At 35.4% G+C, this 16,324-nt stretch overlaps 1 protein-coding gene across 6 annotated transcripts in view; it reads left to right on the top strand.

Moving 5' to 3' along the window:
- Positions 1–16,324, top strand: part of CFAP54 (cilia and flagella associated protein 54) — a 107,288-nt gene that overhangs the window by 10,776 nt on the left and 80,188 nt on the right. For 5 of the 6 annotated variants that reach the window (XM_032107258.1, XM_032107257.1, XM_032107254.1 and 2 more), the window contains exons 4-18: positions 300–471; positions 2,530–2,588; positions 3,909–4,052; positions 4,473–4,586; positions 4,688–4,783; positions 5,317–5,515; positions 6,598–6,672; positions 7,570–7,682; positions 7,793–7,961; positions 8,592–8,677; positions 10,627–10,761; positions 11,781–11,928; positions 13,716–13,771; positions 14,733–14,861; positions 16,119–16,266. In XM_032107258.1, the coding sequence (XP_031963149.1) occupies positions 300–471; positions 2,530–2,588; positions 3,909–4,052; positions 4,473–4,586; positions 4,688–4,783; positions 5,317–5,515; positions 6,598–6,672; positions 7,570–7,682; positions 7,793–7,961; positions 8,592–8,677; positions 10,627–10,761; positions 11,781–11,928; positions 13,716–13,771; positions 14,733–14,861; positions 16,119–16,266 (1,843 nt within the window). The remainder of the gene's footprint in view (positions 1–299; positions 472–2,529; positions 2,589–3,908; positions 4,053–4,472; positions 4,587–4,687; positions 4,784–5,316; positions 5,516–6,597; positions 6,673–7,569; positions 7,683–7,792; positions 7,962–8,591; positions 8,678–10,626; positions 10,762–11,780; positions 11,929–13,715; positions 13,772–14,732; positions 14,862–16,118; positions 16,267–16,324) is intronic. The other variant, XM_032107255.1, reaches the window with a different exon arrangement.

Here is a 16,324-nt window from a genome sequence, read left to right as displayed (position 1 = left end):
TCTCACATGTTGTTTGTTCAGCTGATGCTGTACTCCAGGCATGACTGAGGTCACATTACATTAGGTATTACAAGGAAGAGAAGGAAAAATCTGTCTGTGGAAGAGAAAAGTAACAGATGAGAGTAGAAATAAGATGTTGGTGATATAGATGGAGAAGTGTAGAAAAGTTCAATGTCATGCTGATTTTTTTTCTGGTATGCTTAATCTTTTCCTACTCACCATTTTGTTGTACTTCGCTGACGTGAACAGACATATGCTTATATTTTAATTAACTTTATTTATATTTCTATGTGTTTTAGTTCCATGCTTTGCAAGCAAGAAATGTTTGCATTTATCAGATGGTTTTCAGCAGTGACAGAAATCTTCAGAATCAAGAGTCCCTGCAGACTTGTCTCAGTGTCTTGACCTCCTTACGACTCACTATGCAAGTGGCTCTACCTCAGGAGAATTTGTGTTGGCTTATCTACAATGGTACCTCAGGCTTTCCATTTCCATTTCTTTGCTAAGCAAAGCTGTGAAGGGAAACTTTTATACATGCTCTTTGAGGTCAACCTAAGGGTCATGAATAAATCTCTAGTTAGTCTTCAATCACAGTCGGGGTTTTTTTTTGTAATTTTTTTGTTTTTTCAAGTAGAAGGGATTTTAAAATTGAAATTTCCACAGTGTGCCTTTTCAGGTGGACTGTTGTAGAAGCATCAGCTTTTTCATCATAACTGCTTAAGAATATACTAATAAAATCAAAAGTAAGGACATCTTTGGAGTGAATCCTGATTAGCAAAAAAAAACCCTCAAGATTTTTCTATCAATAAAATGTTTGTTTTGATGAGTTCATTATGTCTTGGGGTTTTTTTGGTTGGTGGTTGGTTTTTTGTTGTGGTTTTGGTTTGGTTTGATGGTTTTTTGTTTGCTTGTTGTTTTGGGTTTTTTTTAGTTTTTTTGAAAAGCGGATTGCAGCTCTAAGAGTAGAAAATTATTGTCTGCTGTTACATCTTTGTATTTTTGAAAGTATTTTGAAGGGAGGAGTTGTTAATAAAACTATTCTAAAAATACTGTATGGCATTTAAGAATTTTAATCCCTATGTAAGATTTTAGGGTGTTGCTTGTAAATGCTTGAATTAGGAAAAAATTGAGAAAAGAATGGAACTTCTGCAAAGTAGATACACAGAGAATAATTTATCAAGATTTTAATTTCAGGAACAACAACAGTATATTTTTGCTTTGAAAGGCAATGTTATTTAGTCAAAAGTAAACAGATGAGCATGAATTTCACAGAATCACAGACTATTCTGAGGTGGAAGGGACGCGCAAGGATCATCAAGTCCAATTCTTGAATGGCTCATACAGGGATTGAATTTGGCATTATTAGCACCACGCTCTAACCAACCAATTACCATGGGCAATTGTTGCAATATAAATTGAGGAGATAATATGTTCTTAATTTCATTTTGAAAAATGTACACTTTCTCTGAGCTATGATTGGTCAAAACTCTTATCCTTTTGTTTTGCCAGGACTGCTGTTGCCCTCAGTCCCTACATTTGAGGTGTGTTTGAGAAGAATTAAAATTAAAATATACTCACCTGCCATTCTTACATCCCACTGCCTGTGTGTGGGACAGGTCTCTGTACCAATCCTAGCCAATAATCTACTGTAATTAGAAGTAGGATTTTCTCAGATTTTCCCCAGTTCCTGAGCATTCTTCTGCAATTTCAGACAATAGATTTTGTGCCTCATTACACATTTGACTGATAAAAAGAAATCTTCCTAATACTTGCTCCATTCGAGCTTATTGGGATAATAACACCCTTCTAGCTATGACAGTTGACATTGTGATGCCTCCCGCTGCCACAGGTGTCCCTTTCTGAACATTCATACAGACAGAAGAATAGGCTTTTTTTTTTTTTTTTTAGTCTCCCAGAATTGCAGTGTCTTTCTTTTATACTTCTAGGACTGATTTTTGAAAATTTGATGACATTGCTTAAGTCAAGTAAATTTTTGACAGGTTTTTATTTCTAAGTCATTTTGATGCTCTTAAAAACTCTACTCGCTTTCAATTTTCTTCATGTCACTTATCATACTTAATATCACGTAGTATTGGTGGTGTCTGCCAGGACAGTGTTATGATGGACTAAAAGAATCATGTAAGGTAAGGTCTGTGAGGAGAGGTAGTATTTTGTTTTAAAGAGCCTAGCATTTGGGGATGAAATTAAGATTTGTTTTTCTATGAGTTACTTAGTAAAAATTTGATACAGTAAATTCTTAACATTTCATTCATACATTATACTGCTCCACTGTGTAGGTATTTTTGAAACTAATATTGCAGAAGAATTTAATGGCTTCATCTTCTCTAAATTAGAAGTTGTTAGAGAAAAATCATTAGTTTTTCATTCGTTTAATGAAAAGTCATTAAATTGTTTTTCTCTGGAAGTAACAGCCCAGATAATAATAATAAGATTGAGTTGCTTAGCATAACAAATTTCATGTAGGATTATAGAACTTTCCTGTTTATTTATTTTAGGTTTTTTTTGCAGGTGCTATCCATATTTACACCATATGCAGACGTTTGATGATGATGGGTCAGTCTGCTAAGGTAGGGCAAAATAAATAGGAGGGGTTGAAAAATTTGCAGAAGTTTAGAGAATGCACCTGTGTTTTGCATAACACTGTACCCTGACTTTTCAATTTCACTGACATTGTCAATAGTAGTACTTTTTCACAAGGAAATTAAAAGTCTGTGTTTCAAAGTGGTTGATTTCTAAGCCCTCATGCCTTCCTGAGTCTGCTCCTTCCTCAGCTGTGGAATGAAGCCCAGCATAATGTCTTGCTGGACACTGAAGTGCCATATGTTAGGCTGTTTCAGAGGATTCCAGGTGCTTTATTTTGCGCATCTAGGTATGTCCCAAGAATTGGTCTTTTGTTTCTTAAAATGTGGAAATGTGCTGACACCTGGTGGCTAGGGTTTTAGTTGTAAATACTTGATAAAAATAACCTGGCCTTTCCTCCCTCCTTTTTCTTTCTGAAAGTAGTTTTTGTTTCTTAGCTTTATTCTTTTCTCCTAAAACTTGAACAGAATTTGAATTAGCCTTAATACAGTATATTTTCTTATGCATTGTTTTATTAATCTTCCACTGAGCAGGAAAAGTTTTTTACCTTTGAACATCTTCTATTAAAAACAGAAGTGATTTAGCACCTCCTTTAACATATTCAAGTTTCCTCTCTACAGGAAACAGAGGAATTGATCATCAGTATTTCAGATTCTTGAAATCCAGACTAAAATAAAATTTGTATATTGACTTAATTTAGGACTAAAGTTGTGCACATTTTATGTACCTCAGGGAACAGCTGACCCAAAGAAAAGGAAGGTACAGATACTATTCATTCGATGGAGTAGGACTAATTATTATAATTAGATTACTGCAATGACTGCGTTGCCCTGCAAGTTAGGGGCCATAAGTCCGGTTCCATGGGTATGAATTAATGTAAGCACAGGCTTTCACTGCAGAAGACAGACTCCATTGCATCCCAAATAAGCTTGCTGATCCTGTTGAAAACTGATCACTGGAGCTGCCAGAAAAGAGAGGCATAAGTCTCAAGATAAGAGCAGATAAGAGAGAAGGGCAGGACCTCTGTCTGGTGGCAAGATTATAGTGAACTGGCATGGTTAAGGTAGCTTGGAGGCTAAAATATAGTGCTTGACCACAGTTTAAGATAGAAAAAACCCAACAATATGCAGGAGGAATGCTTTTTATTCAATAAAACATGTTAAAAATTAATACAATTTCTGTGATTCCCCCCCCCACCTTTCATTTTGTTCTACCAGGTGAGGGTAAGTCTTTGTCCTTTAGTAATAGTAAGTATATTTATGTAGGTTAAAATGCATTCATTTTGAAATTAGATTTCTTCAATACAGGTCCTGGAATACTTACTGTGGGCCAGTGTATGTATGGAATCATCCATTCCGCTCTTATCTGTGCATTATTTGACATGGAGAGCCACCCTGTATACAGCAGTTTCTCAGTGTTATTTTGATTGTCAAGCTGGCATTCATGGAGAGGTATCCTGATTTATCTTCTGTGGCATTTCAGATGCAATCAAATGGGAAATATTTATTTAAATATTCCTACTTATTATCAGATAATATGTACTTAGAGTTCTGTCCATATTCAAAATTTTTGCTGCAAAGTGGAGATGTGTCTCAACGTGTAAATGTGTAATCAACTCAAATGCAACAACACTTTGTAATATACTCACAGTCACAGACTTCTAGCATGAAACACTGGCCAGCTCCCATGCCTATATACAAAAGGTGTTTTGCAAAAGTTTTGCTTTCCTTTTCAATTGTTCAGGATCTGGCTTTCATTGGAGCTCTTTGCAGTTGTATAAATTCAAGAATAGTATTATTCTAAAATTAAATATCAACATACAGAATATGAACACAGAGTATCTTTTTTATTTTTTTAAATTCTTTGGGCAGATATTTGCTCGCCGTGGTTTGATTAAAATTGACGAATTGAGGCGATTAGAAAATACCAGTTCTTCTCTGGAAAATACAGAGACACAGAAGATTTTTAGAGAGGCCACTCTAAAGGTATCACATCCTGCGATTCATTATAAAAAGGCAGAGTAGTTACAATCTCTATGAACAGAACACATCACATAGTTATTGACTTACTTTTTTCTTTGTGCCAGATGTCAGTGATGATTTTCAAGAGAGCAGTATATGAATCCAGAAGAAAGTCGAACACTCGACGTGAGTCAAAACTTAACCCAAGAAAAGCAGTAGATGTAAGTCTAACATTTTGCATAATACTTCTCTTCCTTTATTTTGTCATGTGATGAAAATATGATATAATTCTTCAAAATATGCATGGTACTGTACTCAAGCAGAAAGCTTTATTCTTTCAATTTCATAGTTAACAGAATTTATTAACAAAACTCAGAACAAGCTTGAAAGAAGAGAAGATGTACTAATTATTACTTTAGAAAATTATCAGGAGAGATCTGCATGGCTTTAAAGTACATGGCTTTAATACTCTCCCTCATAGTTTCTATTGTATTATTTTTGAAGTGAAATACCATGCAGCAGTGTGTCTGGTTGCTATGAAATTATTAGTCTTCCTAAGTACTGTACCCACTTAGCATGAGGCTTTGCTATGCCTCTGAAGCATGACATTAATAACAGCAATATATTTTACAGTAGTTATTTTCTGTTTTGAACGTGTACTTACTTTCTAATGGAGAAATGTTTTGAAGAAAATTTTGCTTTATTGCAAGTCGGTTTAGATGTCACAGGGCTTAAATTACCTTTTCTTACTTAGTTGTCGTGGCCTCGCACCTCTACCGAGCGGCTGCTGGTGGAAATGTTCGATGGTGCTGCAGCTCAGTTCCTTGCCATCCTGGAAGCACTGTCTGATAGTAGCAGGAGTCTATTGCCCCCTCATCCACCTGTTCCTGATGAAATTGCAATTCGTGATGTCACTTCTGAGCTTTTTTCTGCAGGTCTAGAAATCCTCTCAGGTAACAGCTTAAAGAAGCCAAAATGGTGTTGTTGGTGAGGAGCCCAGACCTCCATTTTATTTTTTCTTTTGTATTAAAAAAGAAGACTGTGCCTGAAGGTATATATTTAATTTATAACAGTAGCACCTTAAAAGCAGGTAGTCTTGCATATCTTCATAAAAGAGAAGATAAAAATCTGGGTTGATCTCCATGGTCTATTATAATCAGGAAACATCTGCAGTAGTTCATGCATATATTTTCTAAGCAAGTTGGAGTTCACTTTCTCTGTAGCAGCCTTTACAGGCTGTGCTGTGCCATGTATATATGGCTAAAACAATGCTGTTAACACACCAGTGTTTTCGCTACTGCTGAGCAGTTCTTGCACAGCCTCAAGGGTGTCTCTCCAACCCTCCTCTCCCCAAAGGCCACTAGGCTGGCGGTGGGCAGGGGGCTGGGAGAGGATGTAGCTGACACAGCTGACCTGAACTCACCAGACAGCTAACCCACACCAAAACCCATCCAGGTCAGCAACTACACCTGTAGCCAAGGGAGAGGATGGGGGGATTTCCCAAGCAACTGCTACACATCTGGAAGCCTTGCTTTCCAAAAGGTGACTGGGTATCTGCCCACCTATGGGAAATAGTGAATAAATTCCCTTTTGTGCTTTGTTTGCAGTCACAGCTTTGTTTTCTTACTTAATTGGCATTATCCCAGCCATGAGCTTCCCATCTCATTTTCTCTCCCTGTCTCTCCCTGTCCTGTTGCAAAGTGTGAGTGATAGAGCAGCCGCATGGGGGTCAGGAAGCCAGGCAAGGTCAAAATACCATGGTGTTTGGTGTATTCTATTTTTTTTAAAAAATCCATCCAGAGTTAGATTTAAAAACTTGCGAAAAACACTGGACTTGATGGTTCCTTCCACAGTTTTCTTTTGCTGGGCTCTGGGCTGAATATAGTTCTGGGTATAGAGATATTTTGTCAGTAAAAGGATATGTAAAGACTAAGTACTCTTCAGAATGATATTTTCTTCATATGATTACTGGCTAAATAGAACATAACAAGTCAAATAGATTATAAATTTATTTAACAAGTTGTCTGTATTGAAGGCGGAGAGAGCAGTGGCACCAAGCATTTTGGTATAATTAATCCATCATCTACTCTTCTGCAGTTGATGCTAACAGGTAAGATAGCTTTGAATTTCAAAGCATTTTTTACCCAGTGATACAAATGCTCAGTAAGCAGAGTTAATTTTCTTGTTACTAAGAGTTCAATACATAAAGAGTCTGCCAAATGGTGTCCTCTTGTAGTGGTTCTTGTGCAGGGCCAGGAGCTGGACTTTGGTGATCCTTGTGGGGTCCCTTCCAGCTCATGACAGAAACTGTGGCATATTGTTAGAACTGCAGAACACTGCTGAATATATTAGCTAAAACACTTGCTGAGAGTTCCAAGGACCAAGAAGTCCATTTTCTGCCTTACTGTGGTTTGGATAAACTTCAAGAGTGAGGAAATAGGCTCCCTATGTGTACATGAGCATTTTCTGACACAGTAATGAGAGATGTTTACCTGTCTTGAAAGAATTGTATGTGTTTCTATGCAATTTTTAAACTAAATTTCTGATGGTAAGAGTCATTATAGGATGATCCCAGATTTAAGCTCTTCCTGCAACAGCAAGGACTAGATCCTTGGTATTCTCTACACAGGTATGTTAATATCAGTAATGTAGAGCCTCTTTTGAATGTAACAAGACACTGTGATATGGTTAAGTGGGCATGGTGGTATTTGTTAAGAGTTTGGATTTGATGATCTTGGAGGTCTTTTCAAACCTTTATGATTCTATGGCTGCAGATACATCATTAAAGCAGCATGTAAGCATAGACATTACTGTGAAAAGGTAAAGCTATTGTTTCTTTTAAGGTTATTAAAGCATCGTTCAAGATTATGCTGACTATTCAGAAACACATAGAGATTTATCTTTGTATTTATCAATACCCAAATTTTTAAAATAAAAAAAATCAGACTTAAAAAAATTCTGAATACATATATATAAAACAGAGAAAATATTTTTGTCATCACTGCAGGAGAAAAAGGTGTGTCTGGAGATGCTGCTGTGAAATTTGTAAAATTAGCTTTCAGCTATGAAGAGTGGGACGTGTTTTATTCTGCTCTTGAATTTGTTGACAATTTTCTTCAGGTAATCTGGATGTGATTGAGACATTCTTTAGTCTTTTCCTATGATGGTAGGGAGTATTCAAAATACGTATTTTAAAGACTAATTTCTATGTTTTTTTTCCTCTCAATTAGGCTCAAGATGACCCAACATGGAAGAAAGCTGAAATAGAACTCAAACTTCTTACATTGATGCAACCTGTAGTATTCCCAGGAAAATTTGAATGTTGTTTTTCTGTTATTGACGATAGTAGCAAAGAAGGCAGCACACCTCAAGGTTCTGAAAAGACGCAAACAATTAGAAGTGAGTGTTGTTCAGTTATAGTTGTGTCTGAATTTCAAATATTTTTGCAGCAAGAGGTTTTGTTGATTATTTAAAAACTATGTAATATGGTTCATGCCGTAGTCTACGACAAAGTAGTGATTGAGAAAATGCCACCTATGTTTTCCAGTTTTCATTTGCCAAAATATGCCTTTATACCATTTCCCTAAATGGGAAATGCATGATGTGTGTTAAACATGTGTCAGGTTATAACTGAAGATGTAAAATTATTGAATGTTTTCAGAAAAGTTTTCAGGAAAAAAGTGAAACAGATTTTTGAGGGTTTTCTTTGTCTGTTCTTATACTTAATTTATGCAAAATTTCTTTACATAGAAGAAAGAAAAACTTGTTAGAGCAACTGCAGTTTAATTCTATGACAATCAAAAAACCTGAATATATCTTGAAAACTTTCTGTTTCCTAAAAATAGAATTGCTCACTTTTCACGTAAAGGAATAAACTTGGAATTATCAGTTCCCCTCTGAATTTACTGTTTCTTAGACTGTTATCTGCTGGCTTATATTAGTAAGTCAGATATTTTCAAAATTAAGTTTTAAATTAGGTATGTCTTGCCTTTCCTTTTTTCCCCCATTTTTTATAAATGTTGAATGTAGAGCAATCGTTAAAGCATGGAGATCCTTTTCATGATCTTGTGATTTTGGCAACGACAGTGCTTTCCTGTATCTCTACATCTGAGCAGGTAATAACAGAATTAGACACGTTTTTTTTCAGTGGATCACTTAATCTGTGCTGAATGCATATAATTGAAGATCAAAGGAATCAGTTACATGATTAACAAACTGCAAGAATATAAAAAGTGAAAAAAATGCACTTATGAAATGTTATCAGTTTGTGATTAAAACAAATAGTTTCATTTTTTAAAATGCTATGTAATAAGGCTACTTTAAAACTGTTTAATAGATATTAAATCTATTTAGAAGACCATAGGGCTGATTGCAAGTATCAGCTAATCAAGCAGAGATTGAATTTCCTTACATATGCTAGATTTAAGTGGGGTCAGCTGTGGAAAACACTTCTGCAATATTTATAGAAATGGGGCCAGTTACCCTAAGAAATGATAATGCCTTTTTAATAGCTGCACTTTAAGGTAAATTTACCTTAAAGTGCACTATGTCTGCACTTTAAGGTAAATTCTCGCTGCAAAAAGCCCAAACAAGCAGCAGCAACAACAAAACCAATGAGAGTGGGACTCTGTGCTGAAGTCTCTACTATGGAATTAATCCCATTATGTATCCGATGGTTTATTCCCAGAGTAACCACTTGCTCAAACTGCAGTTTCCCCTTAATGTGCTACTGAGAGGGGAAAAAATTATGGTGCAGTGTCTCCACTACTAGCACTTGCATTAAAATAGTTTGTGATCAAAAAGACTAATGAAAAAGTTTCCCTAGAAAAAATCTGTTCTGCTAACATGGCATATATCCTAACTGCAAAATTTATTTTAGATATAATTTGAATATTGCCACAATTTGCATGTAACTGGAGCACAAACATTTTTAGCTTTAGTGTAGTATATTTAGTCAAAATAGCTTGCCTGTGAGGTACCCCACAGATACCTTTAGATAGCATGATTTGTCAGTTTTTAATGTGACCTCTGTATGGAGGCAATTACTTGGATTTAAACTCTACTGGTTCTTCTACACTTCCCCGCACATCTCCTTGATACCTGATCTGTCCAGGGAAGAAAGACAAATTCACCCCTGGTTAACAGAACATTCACTGATGGTGAAGTTATGTGATATATAGCTGAGGCAATCTTGCAGCTTGCTGCCACCAAACCAGTGGCAAAAGTAATTTTGATTTACTTCCCCGTCCCTCCCCCCCCCCCAGTTTTATTATCCATATCCCTGAAATCTTAACTCAAGCATATATGAGAATGTAGGTAGTGTGGATATATCAGGTTTCACTGCACCTGAGATACTAGTTCAACTCTGCTATAAATGGTGATAAAGATGTGTACTGATCCTTACTCATTGTTCAGAATGTGTTTAACACATAGATGGAACTCTATTGCCTTTTAAAATGTGTTAATTAAGAGGTTAACTGACGAGAGTTTTGAATTTGTTAATTATTGTCTCTGCAAGATGCAGATAGGGTTTAATATTTCTTCCAGTTCTTAGATATTTCACTCCAAATTTTGTTCTAGTTGTTTGTTTTTCAGTGCTTCATCATCTCAGATGCACCAACAGCCCATAGAAGTACTCTGTCAAGCAAAATGAAACTATTAATTTAGATTTTCTTCTGCAAATATTTAAATACTGTAATAAAAATAAAATTTCTCCAGAATGTATTAATTATTACAGCATCATAGTTAATTTGCTCCCATGTAATTTTCATCTCACTGATTTCGTTTTCTGTGTTACCTTTAAGAGCTTGTCAATAAAAAAAGGAAATAAACTCCCCAAACCTCCAAATGCACTTATATTGTTGAGAGAAGAAAAGCTTGGGTGGTTTACCAGAAATAATTTTTTAAAGGTATTTCTAAAGCTTTCAAAATGTTGTCATCCCTTATAAGAAAGCGACATATTTTATTGGCTTGTGTTGAAAAATGTTGAGACTATTTATATACTGGGTTATTGTGTGTTTATATGCCTACCCATTTCCACATTTATATTGTTTTTTCTTTCCAGAATGTCCATCCTGACAAAGAAATACTTGTTGATGTAGTAATGTGTTTGTGGCAGAAGTGTAAAATGGAACTTCAGCAAATCCAAGCGAGTGGAAGTGACTGCTTAGAATATATCCACAAACATGAAGCTTACCAAGTAGTCCTTCATTATAATATATTTCTCTTAATGTGAATGCAGTCTGTTATAGAAAAGCCAGTAAAATACTGGTATCCAGTCTAAGTACCTTTTCTTATGGTAAAATGCAGATAAATCTTCTTCACCAAAAATACGACTTGCATATACACTCTGAACACACTGTGCTCACGTGTGCCAGTATCAAAATATCTCTTAGTTTTTTTGCAGTAAAGTAACCCTCACTCTGCCAGTGGGCCATGGTGGTGAGAAGCTAAATTAGTGAAAACATTTGGGCATGATACAAGAATTTGGGATGTTGTGGCAGAAAATATAAATTTTTTGATATTTCAAGAAAGTTCCCTAGATCGGTTGAGCAAAGTGGCAAAAACCTGACAGCTGAAGACAAGGGAGGTGGGAGTCAATAGTGTTCAGCCCACTGGATAGAGTCACAGCCTTACCTTGAATTTATCCTGTGAGAGAGGCTCTTGGTGAAATGGGCTCTCTGGGCTACCAGTTGATGCTAACCAGTTTCTGGAGGAGTTATTTTTGTGACCCTATAAAGTAAAACTGTTCAGAGGTTCCCCAGAAGGTAGTGTATAGTTATTTTCCTCTGTATGTACAACAGTAGCATTTGGGTCTCTTTTATTCTGAGTTTAAGTGGGAAGATATGGAGATAAATGAGAGGCATGTAATCAAATCTACTGGAAGGCTTACTGCACTAGAGCAAGGTGTGAAAGTTATGGCTGTAGAACATTCATAAGCCCTTGCAAAAGGAATGCAGGAATAATAATATTCTAAAATAAAAAAAGTCTGATGTCTGAAGGAACAGGAGCTATGGAGCAGTGTAAATTCAGCATCTTAGTCTGGTGACATTCAAAAAAAGAAGCCAGATCCAGGAAAGGAGTTGTGTGCATGCTTGTGAATATTTTTAAACAATTTTGAGTGCAAAACCCTGTCTACCTCTGTAATATATTAATGTCTTCCAAAAATTTGATTTAGCTCTGTCTTATTTTTTATCTTTCTCATTCTCCCATTTTTAGTGGGTTCATATACTCTGGATAATAAATGAAATAATGGAGAAGAGCAACATAGCAGACACTAATGTAATGTTTGCAGAGATAACACTATGTCTAGCTGCAATACTGGAAAATGTAGCTGATTCTACAAGTGAATCTAAGGAAAAAGAAGGTAAAGCTTTGAAGAAAAAAAGAGTCATTTCAAGAATGACTTTCAAGATTGGAACTTTTCTGAGCTGAAAAGTGACAAACATACATCTTCAAAAAATGTTTTAAGGAGATTGTTAAGGGTAGGACAACGTTTTTCGCACAAAATTTAATCTGTAATTGGAGCTAATGAAACCTGTTTTTCCAAGGATTTATTATTTCTTTCCTTACATTTCCAGTTCTACTGGAGTAACCCCATTTTGAATTACATCTCTTATTACTCACTCTCCTGATATGTCTTCTACATGTCTCTTAGCCCCTTTGGAGTAGCCTCGGATCACTGATATGTTCTTTGAATATGGCCTAGACGGAAGGGAGTACATGCTGTGGCTCATTGGAGCATTCAAATGCTGGTTGATTAGTTGCAGGCCAAACAAAAGGGGAAAATATTGAGGTCATACTGAAGCTTTTGCATTTATTGGGTCATCAGTTTGGTTTTCTTCTCTACATAGTCTTGATTTTTGTATAGTAATTCAATTGTTTTTGAAGTTGAACTTGGCTGACATTATTGGGATGTGCTGTCACAATCACATTAAACATATTTCCTTCCTAAACCTGACTAATGCTGTAAAATATGAATATTTAGACATGCTTTTAAAAGTTCCCTGTTGTGTATTTTGGAATATGAATCATAATTCTCATAAATGTTTTACAGCAACTAGAGAGTAAGTGTTAAGGATCTTTTTAGACCATGTCTAGAAACAGAAAGAAATTATAGTAGTTTTGCACTTTCAGAAGTAAAAAAATCTTGGGAAATTACTATTTGTTATTAGGTATTGAGTAGGTATTGTTTTTGGTGGTGCTATGAAAATCGTAATGTTCTCTGGGAGACTAAATGAATCCTCCTTGTAGCACCCCTTCTTTTTCATTCAGTTTAGATATGTCTTTTTGGAGGAAAAAAAGCTGAATAGATAGGAGCCATAGGTCAAAACAGGCTGACAGTCAATGACATGCTTGTGCTGAAAAGAGCCTATTTACTGAATGAATACTGAATAAACACTGAATGAATACTGAATGAATACAAATCTTCTCATATAAGAGGAAGAGATGGTGAACAAGCAAAAAGAAACATGCAAAAGTGGCACAAGGAGTGACTAGAAGGTTGTTCCTCTGAAAGGGCAAAATATAATTTATTTCAGCGAAGAAATTAGAGGGTTGTAACCAAGAACTAAAAACTTGCTTTCTCTTGTTTTGAAGAGGAAAACATAAGTTTGGATGCATTCTTCATAAATGAAAGTAATTTAAACAATCAAAGCAAACTTTAAAAGGGTGATAATACCACTTCAAGAAATATTAAAATGAAATAGTATCTGTCATAAAAATATGACCTCCTATACTTAAAAATCCTTCTATAAGTGAAATTAACACTAAATCTACTGTGAATTAGATAATAATAGATTTGAGTTGATTTCAAAAGGGAGAATTGATATGAATGCTACAAAAATATGAGGAACTACAAAATGAGTCCTAGTTTCATTAGCTTGGATATAATGCGGCTGTGAAATATAGGGTACCTTTAAAATACAATATTATTGGATAATCATATCATGTATTAGTGTAACTGTACATACATTGCTGTGTGTCTCAGCCCTGGCAAGCTTTTCAAGAAACAATATCATTACCTCTCACAGTCAAACACTGAAGAATGGAATTATTGCCAGACTTCAAAATTAGTAGTGGAGCTGATCAAATGGTACTAACATTTTCTGGGTTTATTTAATTTTCACTTCTGCTTTTCTTCCTGTTGAAAAGGAGGAAGTGCCTCTCTTTTGCAAGATGAAACCTGTGATATGCCTGAAATACTGATGGTAATGTCCAATTTATCTTCATTGATACATTGATTTTGTATAGAAAAAGAATTGCTTGAAGCTTTTAATACAATTTTGTATTAGTTTTACAAAGATGAAATGTTTCACACCATCTTGCTAGTGCGGAGGAAAAAAGCAAAGATATTTTTTCAAATGAAATAAAATTTGAAAATTTTACCTGAGTCTTTTTTATCCATCTTTTTTATGGAAGAGATTGTATTTGAAACTTTTTTTACAGCATGAGCACAGTAATTTCCACTGTATGCCTTTTTTTAATGCCAATCTGTAATACTAGCCTTAAATTGCTTAATAGCACATTCTATTAAGATGGTAGAAATTTTAGTCCTTGCTTCATTTAGGAAAGTATTTTGGGTTGTGTTTTTGATTCCTTCTTTTTGTAAGGATCATGTAGAATAAAACATCCTGAATGTCCTTGCTTTGTTCAGCACTTTGCAGAGTTGTCCAATCAAATGACTTACTGAAGCATGTTAAGGACAAATGATAAGCATTAGCCTGAGGGTTGAGGAGCGTTGTCAGTGATATGTCTTAAGGCTTACACACATGGAGAAGGTTTAGTCTAGTGACAATTTACTTAAAGGTGGTGTTTTCTGAAGAAACAGTGTTTTCTTAGTAGTATTTAATGGAATACTGAAAAACTGCTTGTGAAAAATACTATGTTTTCTACTTAATTCTCTAAGTTCAGATTCATTCTGCTGTAAGCTAACTCTGAGTAATTGGGTTGGGGTTTTTTTTTTGGAGCTGAAGGAAAAAGAGTCCTACTTGAAATTTAAGATATTGATATTTGTATATTAAAGTATGGGAAGTAGTGCCTGTGTAAAGATTATCTGATAATTTTAAACTTCAACAGCTAAAAAGAAAAGCACATTACTTTTGATAGTCTATATTATAGTTTTTAATGCTGTTATGTAATAAAACGTGTTTATATGGGTTTTCATTTCAGAAAACTCCTACAGAACAATTACAAATTGCTTATGAAATTCTCGAAAAAGCAATTAATGACATGAACACATCTTGGTTAATGACCCTTTCACGAGATGGAAAGTCGATATTTGACAACTGCTCTAGAAAGGTAAGGTTTACAAAAAGCTACACTGCAACAAAATCTATCAGTAATATATTGTATTTTGGTGACATATACCTTGTATTTTCTTCATACTTAGAAATCTCAGCACTATCAAATGTACCTCACCTTCCTGGCCCATGTAAGAAGAGAATAAAAATACATCTCTGTGTACTAGTGTTGTGGTTTAACCCCAGCTGGCAACTGAGCCCCACACAGCTGCTCACCCGGTCCCTCACAGTGTCCTGGGGGAAGGGTAAAAGCCAGAAAACTCGTGGATTGAGATAAAGACAGTTTAATAGGGAAAGCAGAAGCTGCACACAGGCAAAGCAAAACAAGGAATTAATTCACCTGTTCCCATGGGCAGGCAGGTGTTCAGCCAACTCCAGGAGTCCCCATCACATGTAGTGGTGACTTGGGAAGACAAATGCCATCACTCGAACATCCACCCCTTTCCTCCTTCCCCCAGATTTATATACTGACCATGATGTTGTATGGGCTGGAATATCCTTTTGGTCAGTGGGATCAGCTGCCCTGGTTGTGCCTCCTCCCAACTTCTCGTGCCTCCTCAACCTCCTCTCTGGTGGGGTGGTGTGAGAAGGAGGAAAGGCCTTGATGCTGTGTGAGCACTGCTCATCAGTAATGAAAACATCCCTGACATTATAAACACTATTTCCGGCACAAATCCAAAACACTGCTCCATACCAGCTACTATGAAGAAAACTAACTGCCAAAGCCAAAGCCAGAAAAAGTTGAAATAGCATTTTTCTCTTTCAATAGTAAACTGTGAACTCATTTAGATTTTCTTCAACATTTTCTTTTGAAATAATTCTAATGTATAGATTTCATGTATAGAATAAGAGCAGAAATCCTGTTCATATTTATTGCTTGCAACTGTTCATCATTAAAATAAATTTTTGCTGTTGATGTGAGTTCAGATTTTCTAAATATTATCATTCTATATCAATATGATATTTGTTTTGTGGACTGGTAACACAGTAAAACATTTTTTGTAGTTTTGTCTTTATTATTGATCCAGTTTTCTATTGATTCTCAGATTTTGTCTATTTTTCTTTGTCCATTATCCATGCTTTCTCTGTTTGGTCTCTCTCCTTCTTTCCATGCTTTCTTGGTTGACTGCATTTTACAAAAATAAGAAATTTCAGTGCTTGTCAGTTTACTGAAATAATACCAATATCAAGAAAAATGCAGTAAGCTAAATAGTAAAAGTTTGTATTTGCTTAATTGCCACTTCCTACTTATTAGGTGGACTCAAATGATCAGAATTTGAATTCTGTTTTGAGATGTGGTGATGATAAAACAGGAACAGATAATGGTTTTGTAACAGATTTACACTTGGAGCTCATTCAGGCCCAACATCGAGTAGCTGTGAAACTTCTTAAAATTACACAAGGTAGGTTTCAGTAAAGATAAATAATCTTCATAACTTGATTAGAGTCTTTTTGTTAGTA

The sequence above is a fragment of the Corvus moneduloides genome, chromosome 4, assembly GCF_009650955.1.
Source record: "Corvus moneduloides isolate bCorMon1 chromosome 4, bCorMon1.pri, whole genome shotgun sequence".
Lineage (NCBI taxonomy): Eukaryota > Metazoa > Chordata > Aves > Passeriformes > Corvidae > Corvus > Corvus moneduloides.
This window is presented reverse-complemented; position numbering and strand designations above follow the sequence as displayed.